Raw genomic sequence first — 16578 nt, forward strand, 5'->3', positions numbered from 1 at the left:
ATTCCCTCTGCAGTCATCAGAAATGTATCGTGATTAACTAAACCGCGGTCATCCAAAACTCACACAGAGACCTTGGAACTGAGTTATCGCTACTCTCAGCTCCAGCCCCATGCAGCATTGTCTGGGCTATTCAGCCCTGAAGTGAATCTGTTGCCTCTACTCTCTTCATGTTTCTGAACACCTATCCAAGCTCTGCATTTTGAGGGGATTGCCAGTTGCCTACCATCGCAATGCCAGAGTAATTGTCCTCCTTCTTCTTATATATTTGACTTCTTCCTGGAGGGAACAGATTTTACAGCTGACTTTACAACTTCTTCACAGGAATCCCTACCCAGTGCAGAATTTCCCGGTGCCCTTTCCCATAACAACAATAACATTGAGGTAAAGTACAGTCTCTCTCTCTGAGCACTGCTGACCATAGGCAAGATGGTGAGCTGATGGCACTGCTAGCTTTTAAGGGAGGGCTGAATCCCAAATAGTTGTCAGTTTTTACAGCATGGATATCTGTTTTGCCTGGGAGCTAGTTACTCTCAGCTTCCTCTATAGCCAAGACAGAGAAATACAGACACTTCTAGGGCATGATTCATTTGAAATCACATTGAAAATCTTTCTGCTGGCTGCCCAGCAGGGCCAGGCTCACCAGATCACAAGAGGTATCAGTGTGGGGGATCTTTGGACAAACAAATCTCACCACAGATATCTGGGGTATAAAACATCTGAAGAGAAGCACCTCTTTTTGTTCCAGTCCACCTAAGAGCCAAAACAGGAACAATGAATACCACATTATGTGTTTGGTTTCATTCCTTTGAGACTGCTACAATACTCTCACCTAAAATGTTCTTCTAAACACTTGCTAGAGCACAGACAGAGTGCTCAGCATCTAGAAGGACATCCCTTATCCTTAGACACTTTGACCATAGACATAGCTATCCACAACTTGAAAGCATTCAAAACTAAAAGCTTAAAAAGTGAGAAGGGTGTGGAAGGTGCATCAGCCCCACCAGCAGGGTACAACCCTATGGCCTTGGACGCCACAGATTGAATTGCTTCAGTCGGGCACCCCCTTGTTACGGCACAGCAGTACTGAATAACGTGTCATCACAAAATCCTTCCAAAGCATTCATTTCTGCTCATCCTGTTTTGAAAAGGACAGCATCAAATGAAAACACAGAAACTCTTATGGTCTCAGGTAATGCCGCGGATGATGTGCCATAAGGCTGTTAGCACTATGCAGATGTGGAAACTTCTTTCATACACTGCAGTTTAAATTCAAGCCCTGTTTAGATATAGACAAACATACTCTGCCTGACTGAAAAGCCCCACTTGGAAGGGTGCAGCTTTGCACAGAAAGGGGAATAATTGTTTCAACATGTGAAATTGGAGGAAGGTGTTAAGTTCAACAGCATCCCAAACCAACCCCTCATGTGATGATGAAGGTTATCCCCTCTCTCAGTGATACTGAGTAGACAATGGTTAAAGTCAGCATTTGAACAGGAAGGGAGCTCCACACTCAGCCACAAAGCAGAGGGAAGCATGCATAGAGGTGAAACCTCCACTGACATTTTTGGGAGATCCAGCTCTTCACAAAAAGCAAGAGGAACAGAGCCACTGTCTATCTGTTTCTCCTGACTGTAGTTACCAGCACACACTATTTTGCACTTTTCAGATATCAATACCTCCCTTTTTTAGACTTTCTCTGATAGTTAATAATATCTGATAATTCTTTCTGGGTTCCCCTCCTCCTCTCCACTCTGCTCTCATCATCGTGTACTCCTTGGATATCACTGTGCTTCTATGTTTATTTTTATTCCTATCCCTGTATTCTGCCAGGTGGGATTCTAATGGGACCTACCTCAGGCTGAGCTGTTCAGCCCCCTGGTGCAGAGGAATATCCATTTTCCTCCCTTCCATGCCCTCACTCTACTTCCCTTACGTTGACCCAGAATTTAGTAGTCAGCCAAGTGAGCCATCACCACTGTGGTAGCTGTTGGTTGCAAAGACTGAAACCTATGTGGAACAGGACTTCATTGCACTTGGCGTGAATCACATAGGCAGCAAAATTATGATTTCTGGCCCCAGAAAGCTTAAAATGTACATTAAGTCTTCAGAGAGAAAGAAAGTAGAGAAGGAGCCATTGGCAAAGGGCCAGGGAAATGTCTTCTACAGACTCCCAAAAGGAACAAATTACCCGTGGAGCCTTATCACTAGAAAGCTCCGAATGTCCCAAACTTTCAGTACCCATAAATATACACTCTGTAGTCAACTTAATATATAATGCTATTGCCTAAAAGAAATGTTTGCACAGAACTCATCAACAACAAATATCAAAGTAGTAGGTCACAGTAGCTTGTTCTTATCTCTTCAGCTTACTGCTGCTCTTAATATCATTTTTCTAAGTATCTTATCTAAGACTGGATCCCCTACGCAGAAGTAAAAATCAGATTCATATTTAAATGAAGTTGTATGTTTTTCATAACATATTGACCTCTCATATGTCCCAAAACTATTCTTCAACTCAAAGAGGACTATCTGTTTTCCTCTTTTTGGGCTATGAGCAAAATCACTGACATCAGGAAATGATAACGTGGGTTAGCATTGTGATTTTTGGATAATTACAACTTTTATCCTTCCAAAAGAAACCATAATGGGCTATCTGTCTTCTTCCTAGCAATCTCGGATGCCAGAAAAACCCTGAAAGTAGTTAGCATTGGAAAAGAACAAGAGAAGAAGCAGTGATACATTCAGTGGCCTTTCCCACCTTGGACACGAGCTTAAATCAGACACTGAGTTCATTACCCCATTGATTTCTGCTAGTCAAATATTTGGCTTATGCATCATGTCATACAGATGCACAATCCCACACATAGTCTGCACTGTTCGAACTGGGCCCTTTCTTGAGAATTACTACTGACAATCTTCTGTCAGGTGCTGCAGCTCAACACTTTGCACCTTTTCTCCATGCTTGGCAAGCTCCTAGGTTTCTTGCCTAAGGAAAAATACCCTACCCTTTCGAACTGATGTCTGAGTGAGTCAACCGAACCCATGTTTGCAGAACCCCTTTTCTTTTGTATCTGCTGCTCTTTTTAGCCTGACACAGGTGGTCTTTGCTGTGTTTCAGGATATTCTGGAGATATTTTGAACAATGGAGGACGGATCTGTAGAATGCAATAGTAAAAGGAAGGCCCACTAAAGTCCTAGGTTTATTTGAGGATTTATTGCATAAACACGTTCCTAGGGCCCAAAATTAATTCTTTTAAAGGCCATCAGTAACTATCAGTATTTTTATTTCTGAGAACAGATGCAATATCATGCAAAACGATATTTTGTGTGCATGAGAATGTTAAAAAAAAAAGGTCGATCATAATCCATATTTTGGTCAGCCTGAGGAAACTCTTTCTTGCATTTTACTCTGTGATTCTGTACTCGAACACACCCACAGAACCAAAAAGCTAACACAGATGACTACTTTCCTTAAGCCCCAACCTCACAGTCCTTATCCACAGTGGACACAAACTTCTGCTTAAAGCTAAACACATGTGTAAGATCTCTTCTGAAAAGGAATGTTTTTCTGAGTTAGGGTCACAGATACTATTGTGGTAAGTGTTGCATGAATGCCAGTGGAAATCTTCAACATTATCATTGTGTCTGAGGCCAGGACAAATGATTAAGGAACCTCTCAATAACCTTGCACTATTTTATGATCCATCTTCCCAGAGGTTAAGCAATAAAAAGAAGGTGATAGCTTTATTTTGCCAGGGAAAACAGAGTGTAGCTGCATAAGGCAGAGTGATGATTCTCTTAATGCCATTGTATCACAAAAATGGCCAAACAGGTTTAAGCTAAGTTCAAAGTAAATCTTTCAAAATTAGCCAGTCTGGGGCTGGGGGTGGGGATGGAGGGGGATTCCATCACAAATTGAAGGCACTTGGACGTGGACAAAGAGTACTGGCAGCATATGAGGACGTTTTGAACACATATGAGTGTCATGTGCTTCATACAGCAGTAGCAGCTGCATTCAGTTCAAGAGGAGTCATGTAGAAGACAAAGACTTGACACAACCAGAAGTTGAGCTGCCCCTACTCCAGTGCTGCCTGAAGGCTTGTTCTCAGAACCAGACTCAAACCTGTTTAAATACTCAGGATATGATTCATCACCACATGAAAATACCAAGGAATTTTGCTGCTGTGTATGCTACACCTGAAAATAACCTCCTTTTCTTCCGTGATGCATTCCCCAAATTGTTTTTACAACAGCATATGAGCTGATTGTTGTTATAGGGTCGTCTATGCAGAAACAGAATGCCTACAGCTCCCTGCTACCCCACAATCATTAAAAATAATAAAAAATCTGATCCTATGGGTATCATTCACCTGACTGAATATGGACTAGTTATCTGAGACACGTGTTATAGTTAATAGAGAAAAATGGGTCCATCAGGTGCACGTTCATCTCATTCTAAAGTCTGTTTGATAAACTATGCCTCCAAACTGCCTCTTTCTCTCCATTGACACCGAAGGAGGACTCAGCAGGTCACTAGCTCAGCTGTACTTGGCTGACCTGAATCCCACTCTACCGAGAGCAGTCAAATGAGATTAAATCCCCTCTCCTTATCCAAAGCACAGGCAATGTCTGAGGGGCAGCAGCCGATTTTTCTCAGGTACACAAATATAAACAGCCAGGAAGAGCAACTGCACCAGGGCCTGAAGGACCTGGGACTGGCTGAAGGCCATCACTGGCAGTTGACTCGACAGAGGAAAGTACTTCATTCCCTGCCTCAAATCCATGGGGTAGTTGCCCAGCCGTGCTGTGGGTAGCAGCACAGAGACTGTGAGCTGATGTGGCCTGGGAACTGCAAGGGAGTTCCTTTCTCTCTTGGCAGGAAAACAGGGCAGCTCCTGCCATTGTGAGGACAACACAAAGATCTACACGTTGTCTGAAGGTGTCCTGTTCGACCATTGTCCTAGTGAGGATGACACGCTTGTGTAGAGTTATTGCAGTAAGTGGAACTCCTTTTGAGGATTTTCATCGTTATCAGTAGTATTTTTGGCATTATCCTGGCTCATAAGAGTATGGGGTCAGGTGTAAAACAAGATAAAGAGATGATCCCTAACCCGGTGTTACAACCAAAGTTAAAGACAATGGAAAACAAAGGAAGGCATTCATCCAAGGACAGTACCAAGGAAACACAGAAAATATTTCTCAGAGTGAGGGGCCATGATTTTGAGATATCAGCAGCTCAACCGTTGCCAAATTTTATCATAACAAATATTGTCTATAATACAGCATTTTGTATCCTTGGGGTGTTGCATAACGGGCAATAAAATAGTGAATCTTTTGCAGCTTGAAAACATCAGGCTTGCAGGAGTGACTTACTGCCTTATCAACAAGCAACTGCATCACCTTATAAACATCTAGCATGAGGCGTATAACTCTGCCACATGTCTGACACATACTAGTTTGCACTAATTTTATCATCACCATTGTATTTCATTTCTGAGGAAAGAACATCTACTTTTCAACAGCTGCAATAAAATCAGAATTTTGATTCTCTGTCTGCTATGAACTTTTGATAGATGAAGTCCCATCTCTGGCTGTATCCCCTCTGGAATTGTCTATGTGTTATTAGTGCACAAATAACCTATTTTGAATTAGAGTGAACATGACCAGAGAGACAAAACAATGAGAAATTTTGATTTCCAACTAATGCTGTTCTCTGAAGCAGATGGGCTTGTCATGGCATTTTTCAGTGATTATTACAGGCTTTGCCATCATTATCAGGAGCATGGATGAAGTTTCAGGAGCATGTAGTAATTCATTCCACCTTCAAATGGTGACTGTTTAAACAAATACTCAGATCTCTTCTGATACTTGGAAAAAAGTCCAGGCTCTCTCAGTGCACTGCCTTATCCAGACTGAACATTCACTTGATCATCACAGTTACAGCATTAATAACCTGAAGGGACATGTTGTTTCTGGTGGGGACAAGTTTTGGTCCCGTGAGGCAGATTTCCACTTTTTTAAAAGGGTGCTTTCTCCAGTGAGAACAGTATTGAAAGCATATAGCTAGATTGTCCAAGTATGTAGCAAAAGATATGCAATTGGACTGTATTTCTTCTTTATGAGGTTAAAAGCAGCCTCAAAATTCTTTCCCCGAATATAAAATTAGTACAGACTGTGTTACAGTTAAGAATCCCTAGGGTTGTATCAGACATATGATAGTCAAAGAAGTTGGGGTTTTGGGGCTCAGAGGCAAAGTACCGGGAAAACTCTGTTTTCCAAAGCCCCCTCAGAAAATTGATGCCTTGATTTGCCTGCAAATATTTTCAGCTGTGCCCACTACTACAACATTTTCTGCAACTGCATCAAAGGGAGGCTCCATATAACTCTCACCAGCAAAAAAATGCATACCTGAGACATGCATCACCTGGCTGTAACACCCAGACAGCTCCTCCCGCTGTGCCTGCAGAGGAAATGGTACTCTGAGTGGTCACCTCTCCACCCTCATCAGTGCCTGCTTGCCCAGAAAAAGCTCAAGGACTGAAGAGCAGGCACAGGAAAAATACTTTTACTTGCCCCACCTACAAGCTAGGCAAAACCTCTCCCTTGTCTGCCTCAAAGAGTGTTGGCCTTGGCCATGCATCCTCTCAGGAAAGGGTGACTGTGTGATTACACCACTTCATCCTGAGGTCCTGTGTCATGGCTGCTGAAAGAGAAACTGCATAGGGCCCTGTCTTGTAAGAAGAGCAGTGGAGAACTGGTGGAGCACAGAAAGGAGGACTGACAGATATGATACTGTGGGCACGGGAAGAACATAAAATGGTAAAACTAATAGTTTGACCAGGTATTGTATGGGGAGGCAGGGAGCTGACAGAAACACATTAATCTGAGGCTGTTACATTTCTTACTGCACAGATGTGAAGTTTGAGGGCCTCTTTTACTAAAACCTAGTCATCTGACTAAGACTCAAAACTGGAGGAGAAGCAACTTCTAGACTGCTTCACCTCAGATGTTCAGCATGGGAAAAACTCCTCTTCAGATTCCCTTCCTTGGGAGCTGGTATCCTTGGGCTCCAGCCTTATTTCCAGTGAAGGCAGGAAACTTAATTACCCGTTTCCTAAACTTAGTGGTCGAGGTGGTGATAAAACAGCTTCTAGTTTAGCTGAAGATGTTATGTTTTCACAAGTAAATCATATTAGCTACCCTATGGCTTCAAAAGAGCAGCTGTTTTATATTTTCTATGGCTCTTTGAACTAGAATAGATCTTTTGTGGTGCTACAGCAAACAAATCAAACTTCTAGCACTTTAGTAGCATGCTTACATTATCAAAATCCTCAGAGATGAGATATTTTGGTTGCTGTATCTATGGTTTGAATGAACCAAAGTAAGCAAAGCAAAGAACTGAAAACCTCAAAATTGTACATGGTTTTGTGAAAGCATAAATCTCAGAATATTTCATATTCTTTTTCATGTTCAAAGCAATCAGAGACTGATAATATTTTATCAAAATACCTCTGACAATTATATGCTTTTAGCCAGCGAAATCTTTACATGAAAATAGGCAGGTTTTTTTTCCAGCCAGCAAATATTTTGAGAATCAACTACAACTCTCTTTAAACAAATATTTCTTCCCATAGTCAGGTCTTCTGGCTTTCGTGGGAAAGCTCCTCACAGCAGCTGAAATGTGATTTTGAAGGTAACAACATCCACTGCGCATCATTTTGTCAGCAGTGGTGGAGAAGCTGGATGTGCGGATGGAAGAAAAGAGTAGGTCTGCTAAGGTGTGAAGTTTCTTTCTGTTCAAGCCCAGTCATCTACGTTGAGAGTTTTCCTTTAGGTCCCTCCTACGGCGATCACACAAAGTATATCTGCTTGGTCAGTGAAAGGTCACAGATGGATTGTCATAAACATCCAGGGTATTAACTCAGTAATATATCCCGAATGCTGCTGACAGCTTTGGGAGTCTTACAGCATGTTTTCTGAGCCTCTACTTCCATGCTTGTTCATAACGTCTTGCATTGCTGCAATCTGTTCAGGCAGCTGTGATGCTGAGTACAGAGCACAGCTAGAAACATTACGCAGCACTTACTTCATTGTACACAATTTTAGGTGTAGTCTAACACTGTGACAGGGTACGTGTGTCAAAAATAGCATATTATATATGTTTACAAAGAGCATGTCCAGACTGTAGTTACTTTCTTTTGATATTTGTCCATTCTTTGGAAGTCACTGGGGTTTGGAAAGTGATTTTGGAATGGCTCAGTAACAGACACCTGAATGAAACCAGACGAGTATGTATTCCTTTAATACTTCAAAGTATTTTTTAATGTGATGAAGGTTCCTTCAGTTAGTGCTTTCATTGGTTTCTGGGTTTGCCCCAAGACACTTTAAGAAATGTTTTGGAAGTGTGACTAGCCAATTGGACAGCCAGGTTTCAAAATGTCACTTCACAAAGCAAAGCTATTGCCAATACTGAATGAACTTATGTTACCCCAATCACATGCACACATTTTCCTGGAATTGTAATTTTTCTTAAGTAATATTTCCCTAGCAGTGCAGGAAAGTATCTTAATGTGGTTTCTGAGTCACATTGCTAATTAAAGTGCAAAGTTCTGCCTGTTTGTATGGCACATTCTCTACGTGCAACATGACATATGAGACAGTAACACGATGCAACTTTTTTGCAATTCAACCCAACTCAAACAGAATTCCCTCCCCAACTACACGCACATAGTGACCACGCTGCACCCAGTGACAATGAATTCTCAAAACTAACCCAGCGTCTGAAAGCATGGCTCAGACAAAGCCGTCTTGACATCCTGTTAACAAGGCGAGCAATCACCCCTTTCCCAACCCATGTGGCACCCACACTGGATTGCCAAATCCCATGTGTTCAACTGCACGTCCCTTGCACTCAGTATCACTCTACTGAAGCGGTAAGGACCCTAGATGGCGTTCTACCACAGGCTGAGTGGTCACACAGTTTAAGTCACATTTGGGGGCAACCAGAAAAAAAAATGCAGATGTCCTTCAGGAGGCTGATTTTTACTTAATGCCAGCAAACTAAAATACCCTGCTTAGTTGTTCTGCTACTCATTGATATAGAAGCCCATATATAGCTCCTTCACAAGGACATCAAAAAAAGAGCAAATTCTGCTTGGTCTTCCCATGGGCAAATGGAATCTCTGCAGCTGTACTGGGGGCACATAGCATATTGCCCATGTTCCCCAAATCCCAACAAGGATTATGAAGATTTCAAAAACATGCTGGAGAGGGAGGGAGCAAGGGGAGAAGTAGATAAGGGACTGGCACATAGTGGGAGATATAAGGAACTCCTAAGAAATAAGGATTTCTTTAGGAAAGGTATTATATTGAGTTATCTTCCCTGCAGCAAGGTCATTTTATCCCCCCAGCAAATCCTGGGACTACATCTCAAAACCAAGCCCAAGAAACAGCAATAGCCAGTTTTGTAACTGGATTTACTTGCCCTAAGAGAAAAGTATAAAAGAAACACAGATCCCAGTCATTTAGTGATAACCATTTTAATGGGAATATGAATAAATGAGTTATCACCTAGAACAATTGTGCCTTATTTATTTTTCGCATATACTGATATGGTGTCTACAGGAGATAAGACACAAGTAAACCTTACTTAGCTCTAGTCTGGAGTAGGGACAGCAATGATCAGAATAAAATTTGCAGAGGCAACAGTAGAGGTCTCACAAGCCAGAGTTTGCACCACTTTTTTTCCATTTTCAAGCAGGCTATTTCTCTGTTTGCCTCTTGTGGGAGCCTCCATCAGTACCACCACATCAGTAGTTAGAAACATCACAAATGCCTGTGAGGAAGAAAGCACAAGGCATAAGGCAGAAACAAGCAACACTAACTGAGCCTGAGCTGCTTGCTTGTTTTGGTTGCCTTGTGACCACAAATTAACAGAAAGTTGCTCCACTGCCCTCTGAGCCTGCCTTCCTGGCTTTCTTTGGTTTCACAGAGTTTCAGATGTGAGCCACAGCTGATGTCAAAGTTCAATTAGCATTGTCTTCATTTCAAACAGCTGACTAATAGAATGAATTGCTCAGATGTTGCATCTCATTCATCTGAAGCCGATGTACTTCTCAGAGCTCTGCTCTGATTATTACAGTGGTAGCTGAGGTGGACTGGACTGGAACAGCAGCTGGGAGAGATTTTTTCACTATTTCTCATGAGCAAGAACTGCTCTTGATAAAGTAGCTGTGTATTAGTAGTTTCCTTTCCAAATTGATAAGAGCCAAGGACGGATGCCGTGTGGCATAACAACAATACGGAATTGTTCTCTTATCCTTCACTGTACCTTGTCAAGGCAGCAGCAGATAAGTCAAAACAAATTGGCTTTCCTCACAACCTCCCCGATAGCTTCCCACCACTGAAGGAATAGCACAGATGATCATTTCTGCAGGAATGTGGCAAATACATTTTCACATGGTTTTGCCTTATCGTGCCTATCAGAGATGGTAATCACGGAGAATCAAAAGCAGCAGTGACAAAGCTGGGATAATAAAACACTTCTGAAAAACCACTGTTTCATAATATTTATTTAAAAGAGTTTGCTAACTTTGAAAGGTAGTTGGATATGAGGATGAAAAGCCTAGTTTAAACAGAGGAATTGTTTCCAACATCCTTTAGAGTTGCTTTTTCTAGCGTTGAGCAGTTTGCTGTACTTCCAGGAGTTGCCTTTCAGGAAGATAACTCAGGAGATATAAGATTTGTTAGAATCTCTCTTTTCTAGAAACTGTGCAACATTTGCAAGCAGTTATTAGAGAGCTGTGTCAATCTATCTGAAAAACAGAGTTGTAGTTGCAGGAACACAAGTTTATGTCCAGAGCCGCTGCTTAGGTTTCTTTGCAGGTTTCTGCTTGTTTAGGTTGTACAGACAGACAGGCTGCAGCTGGTTCTAGGAAGGGAGAGATGCAAAGAGCTTCCCAATTCCTTCTGCTCAGGGCGTGATGGCTCTCCAGTATTTCTATGCCTTCCCAGGGGCAAAGCATTCTCCGCTTAGGTGGTCCAGGGACCGAGGATCATGGCACAGTGCTGTCTGCTCACCAGCAGACAGGGACTATGCACCAGCTGTTTTTGGAAAGCAGTTTCCACCTCTGTCCAGCTCACAGTGGCAATGTGAGACTGTTGAATCTACGAAGATCTGTTACAGCTAAAATGACCACTCAAGGCTGTATTGATGTTTAGCACAGAAGTAAAAAAGGTTTAGCTGTGGAAAAGAAGGGCATGTAACAGAGAGCAGCCATGTTTAGCTCCAGGGCTAAGCATAACTAACCCCTCGGTCCTCTGATCAGAAAGCAGATTTCTAGGTCAATGTGTCCCTGCCCATGGCAGAGGGGTTGGAACTTGATGATCTCTAAGGTCCCTTCCAACTCTAACCATTCTGTGATACTCCTCAGGCCTATCAGCTGTGGATTTCTCTGTAATGAACCAGAGGAGGGTTCACCATGGGGAGAAGACCTCTACAAAAAAAAAAAAAAAAGCTGTGAATCCTGGGCATTACCAGTTGTCCCTTTCTCTTGCCTTCCCTCCAGCACTTTATTAATAACATGCGGGGCAGAATAGGGCAGGGAGCGAGGAGACTTAAATTCTCAGAGATCAAGACCTTGCAGCCTCATTAGAGAGGCAGTTTTAATGTTGGAAGGCAGGAGCAACTCTGACAGATCATTGGCTTTTCTTGGCAAAAAAATTTGCCTCGGCTCTGATGAATATAGGACATAGCTCTTTGCATCTAATTTTAAAATTCTGGAAAAAGTAGCCTGTGTCTGTCATTGCTCTAGGAGAGGAAAAATGTGTGGGGGAGAGACAGGAAAAGAGATGGCGAAGTTTGCGGTTCCCTAGTTGAGGGGTTCCAAAATGTAAGAGACTGTCAGGACAAAGCTTCAACCAGGCATTTTTAAAGCATTTCCTGATGAAAAAAAAAAAAAAAAGTAATGATAATAACGCTCAGCCTTCAGAAAACCCACGCAGAAATATAATTTTTCACTGAGGACCTTGCATGTCAGGCTGGCATCCTGAACCAAGCAACTGGAGTGTGAGGCAGAGGGCCTGCCGCCAGCCTTGAGGTGGGTTCAGCCAAGGGGGCCAGCCTGACACCTGCACGGCCAGGCTGTCCCAGTCCCAGGCTGCCCACCGCTTCCCATCATGAGACCATTTTCCAGTTGTTTATAACACTGCCAAGACGTTAGATGTTCAGGCTGAAACTTTCCACACCAGATGTCTGCCTCAAAATGATTTTAGTAATTTTTTTGCTTTCTCCGTCAAAGTGTCTTGACCGCAGTTAAGGATGAAGATCCTTCTTTATCTGTGCAGAAAAAAGCATTTTCTGGCAATCTCATCTTTGCAAACATCTGGCGTTTCCCCACTGTGGATCACAGATGTGAAATTTTGACACCTGAGGAACCTCGCTTGGCCCAGATGTGTCTACTGCTATCTCTGCAAAAATCCACCCAAATGTCAAAACCTCTGAGAGGAACAGCAGGGACCTGCCAGGGTTTAGCAGCTAGATGCTCAGCAGATGGGGCCTGTGCTGACCCCACTCCATTCAGGGGTGCAACAGGACACGGGTGCAGGCCACCACAGGTCCAGCCTATGGGGCTGCGAGCAGAGGACCTGTCCTTCCTCTCCCTAAGGCCATGGGGATTGGGCAGCTGGGGAAGGGAAGCTGCCAGAACTACCTTTGGGTTGGGAAGGAGATGAACACTGATGGAAGAGGGCAAGATCTGGCCAAGGAGGCTGAGAACACCTGGGAAGACCAGATCTAGAAACTGGGGTCAGGAAAAGGAAAGCCAGGAAGTCCTGACCACAGAGACAAAACAAGAAGCTAAGCATGGAGGAGGGAAGGGGGGAGCATGGTCAGACGTGACTGGAAAGCAAAAAAGCCCAGTAGTGCTGTCTCTGAGGAACTGGGACAGACCTCCTGAGGATCTGAGGGAGAAGCAGGACCATCCCCACCCAGGAGGAAGCAAGTGGGAAGGAGGGAAGCACATGAAGAACACGAATGGGAGCCCCACAGGGAAACTGAGATCCTGAGTCCGAGAGGGGAGAGGAAATTGGTCAAATGCTGGGACTGGAACAGGTCAGGAATGGAGAGAGGAAGGAGGAGCTGGGTCCTGAAGGGCAGAGGACAACCGGCCTTGGTGTGCATGTTGGGGGAAAAGGGGCTCCTGCAGCTGGCAGAGCATGGCATTTTTAAAGGTTGAGAGAAGTCAAGCACAACAGAGACACTTGCTGAATCACAGCAACTGTACATAAGCTTTTTAATATTCACAGCATTAATTAGGATATTTGCGGAAGGGCAATAAGAGAGTATATAAATCCTTAGCCCCCCCAAACTCTATCACATGATACCACACTGACACCACTTGATGGTTTAAACCATTAACAGCTTTAAAACTTTGGGTGTCCTGGGCAGAGCTCACTATTTGAACTCATAGAATGGAGCAAGAGCAGGTTGCTGGTGATTAACCCTTCTTGGGTCTTGCTAATTGCATATTACCCACATCCTGACCTTGTGGTTTTTATCCAGGCGATACTGTCATTGACCTTAAAGAACTTTAAAAAAAAATTAGGTATGATAGGTGATTGCAATACATCATTTCTGTGTTCTGCAAATTCAATTTGAGGTGCAACTGGTAAGAATAGGCATAACCCTGTGTATCATTAAACACTGTAACATGAAGGATTTTTTATGGGGTATATCCACATATGTAGACACAGAAAAGCCCACAGGTCATACACGCTAAAACAAGCCAGAACTCTAATATAATATGTAAAACATTACAGGAAAAATAATTCACAGCTTAGCCAAAAATCTCTGTCTACACAGAAAGAGCCAGAACAAGTGGGAAAACAGTCCTTATGTCAATCAGCAGCCAATGCATGTGAAACACAGCCCTTTTTAGTGTGGTCTACACAATAGCTTCAGGATAGTCTTGGAAACTAACAGTAATTTGTTATTATATAAAATACTCTGTGGCTAGGCTGGCTTCTTGAGAATGGTAGCCAAATTACAATGGAAACAATTACAGATGTACATATGTTGAATGGACAAAGCTATCACAGTAAATGATCTATAAACCAGTTAAAATTAGCTCTTGCATTTATTCTAGGCAAAGTGGATTATATGGTTTCAAAATTTAATTCAAAGACTGACTAGTGGTTTACTATTATGTGAATAAACTTGTGTCCCATGTGAGAACAGAATTTCATCACTGCCAATTATACAACGGTTAGTATTCTGTATTAGAAAGCACTTTTTGATTTAAATAAAGTGATTCCTACATGTAAGAAACCAGTGATTTGTCCCACAGTCCATAAAGGTAATGTATACATGACTGATTACTCTGGTCCTAATGCCTTCAAAGCACTGATTGCTGAGGTTGTAAATTAAAAGCCTGTGAATGGTGAGCAGGCAAAGGGGTTAGTCATTAGTCATCCTGAGGCACACATCGCTCACCGCTGCTAACTTCTTGTGCTGGCAACAGGGGTCTGCAATTAAGCACAGAACTTAGCGTTTCTTTTCTAAAACGCAGGTCAACATGCAGTGCAGTTCACAGACCAGTGTGTGGTCATCTCTTGCAAGCGGGAGGTTTTCTGAACTGAAAACAAAAGTATTAGCTTGTTTTGCTCTGTTAGTGAAAAACAAATAGTTTGTTCTGGACCACACACCGAATTAATCATTTTTGGACACGCTGCACATGCAGAAACTTGTTCCAGTTTTTGTTCTGATTTTTCTAACTGATTGTCCTGGATGTTTTCACATTGTCGCAGAAAGTCAGATCTGAAAAATCCTACTCTCAAGGTGAGGTTTCAGCTTAAATTTTGTTGCATGTATTATATTCAGAAGAAAGGTTAATTCCCAGGCAATGTGCTCTATTATTACAAGTTGCTGATTATTTTAACTTCATAGATAACATCTCCTAATAAAACAAAAGAAAAACTCTTCTCTGATTTCTGGCAAAAAAATGAACATGTGTTTTTAGAGGAAAATTTTCAGTACCAGGATACTAATTCCTGCAATTATAAATGCCTGAAATTAAAAAGTATATTTAAGAGTATTCCAAATGCTCTGCCTTGCATTTTTGTTTAGATTTTGCTTTTATTTTGTATGACTGACACTAAAAGTTTAACTTAAGAACCAAGTACGCAACAAGTACTTAATAATAACTAGTAACAAGATATAAATATTAAACAGCAAATATGGATTTAACTTCTTTATAAATCCTACTTTCCTTTGTGGCTGCTAAGCATCTGTGCAATTAAACCATCACAAAATAAACTGAAATATCAAAACAGCAAACAGACTTCCACCTTGCACATTAAATGTATGTAATTCTGGCAATTTGAACTATTAAGAATGGCAATAAAGATCACTTACCTTCACAGATCCATTCTCATACTCAGATCCTTGCAGCAGATGTAGAAAAGAAACTATGAAAATATTCACAGTTGCCCACGGTTTATACATTCTGATGTTTAAAATCCACAGGTTACTACGCAGTCGTCGTCATACAGCTAGAGGCGTCTGTTTCAAAATGCATTTCTCTATCAGTAATACAGAAAAGAAAAGCTTCCAGAATTTCTCTTATAAACTCACAAAGGATTCCAACATATGAGAGTAAATATTTGGCTCTTTACTGCTCAAAACAATTGTAAGTTCATCTAGAGAATGTCATTTCTTAGAGCAGATTTTAGATACACTTAAAAGAAAATCATGATAAGGATTTAAATAGATATGTATCTGTATATTTACACATACACGCTCAGAAGTGATCAGATATAGATTCCAGTTAATGAAGTTAATATATCTTCCATGAAGACACAAAGAGTTATTCAAAATCCATCTGTGGTCCAGAAAATGTAAAAAGTCTGCTCTATTCTGTGCTCCGTGTTACAGCAGCCTTTTAAGATGGTAGTGTAATGGCCAATGTTTTGAGCTCGAGAGCTGTAATCCAACTCTGTATTAAAACTTTTTTCACAACCTTCATGGAAGCTTGCAGAAGCATGTGTCTTAAATCTGATACAGACTTTGGCAGTAATGCAGTCAAATTTTGGCTCTAATCCCATTTTGTCCCTACCAATAGCATAGCAGTTTTTAAACTAACTGATGCAATCTAGACTCCCATTATTTTAAAGAAGATTACCTGAAACATGAAACTTCAGCACACGTTCTTACACAGCACACATATTTTAAGTTACTTCTTAAAAAAAAAAAAAAAAAAAAAAAGGGGGGGGGGAAGGGTTGATTATATACTTCATCTGGGCCCTAAAACTTTTCCATTCTACTGAACTTGAGGCATGCTAATTAATAGATAGCAAAGCTTCATAAAACTTGTGATTAGTAAACTGCAGCATTCTCTGTGATGTCTATTACGGACACTGTTATGCGCAGCAAATCTATACAGTACTTACATTGTAATAGATGTAATAAACTGGGGAGTTTATAGTAATACTTTTAAGTACGTTAAAAAAGGCGCTGACAAGAAAATAAAATCCTTTGATCAGGGATGCCTCATAGATTTTAAATTTAGATTTATATATTTT

At 41.6% G+C, this 16578-nt stretch overlaps 1 protein-coding gene across 2 annotated transcripts in view; it reads right to left on the reverse strand.

Annotated features, from left to right (window-relative positions):
- The window catches only part of FIGF (c-fos induced growth factor (vascular endothelial growth factor D)), a 38352-nt gene extending 22131 nt beyond the window's left edge, over positions 1-16221 (reverse strand). The window contains exons 1-2 of one of the 2 annotated variants that reach the window (XM_014960153.1): positions 16179-16221; positions 15413-15559 (exon numbers count right to left, since the gene is read on the reverse strand). In XM_014960153.1, coding sequence (XP_014815639.1) covers positions 15413-15502 — 90 coding nt within the window. In that variant the 5' untranslated portion in view covers positions 15503-15559; positions 16179-16221. Of the gene's footprint in view, positions 1-15412; positions 15560-15793; positions 16107-16178 lie in introns of those variants that run through there. The other variant, XM_014960152.1, reaches the window with a different exon arrangement.
- Between the last annotated feature and the right edge of the window lie 357 nt (positions 16222-16578).

The sequence above is a fragment of the Calidris pugnax genome, unplaced genomic scaffold, assembly GCF_001431845.1.
Source record: "Calidris pugnax isolate Ruff unplaced genomic scaffold, ASM143184v1 scaffold188, whole genome shotgun sequence".
Taxonomy (NCBI): Eukaryota; Metazoa; Chordata; class Aves; order Charadriiformes; family Scolopacidae; genus Calidris; species Calidris pugnax.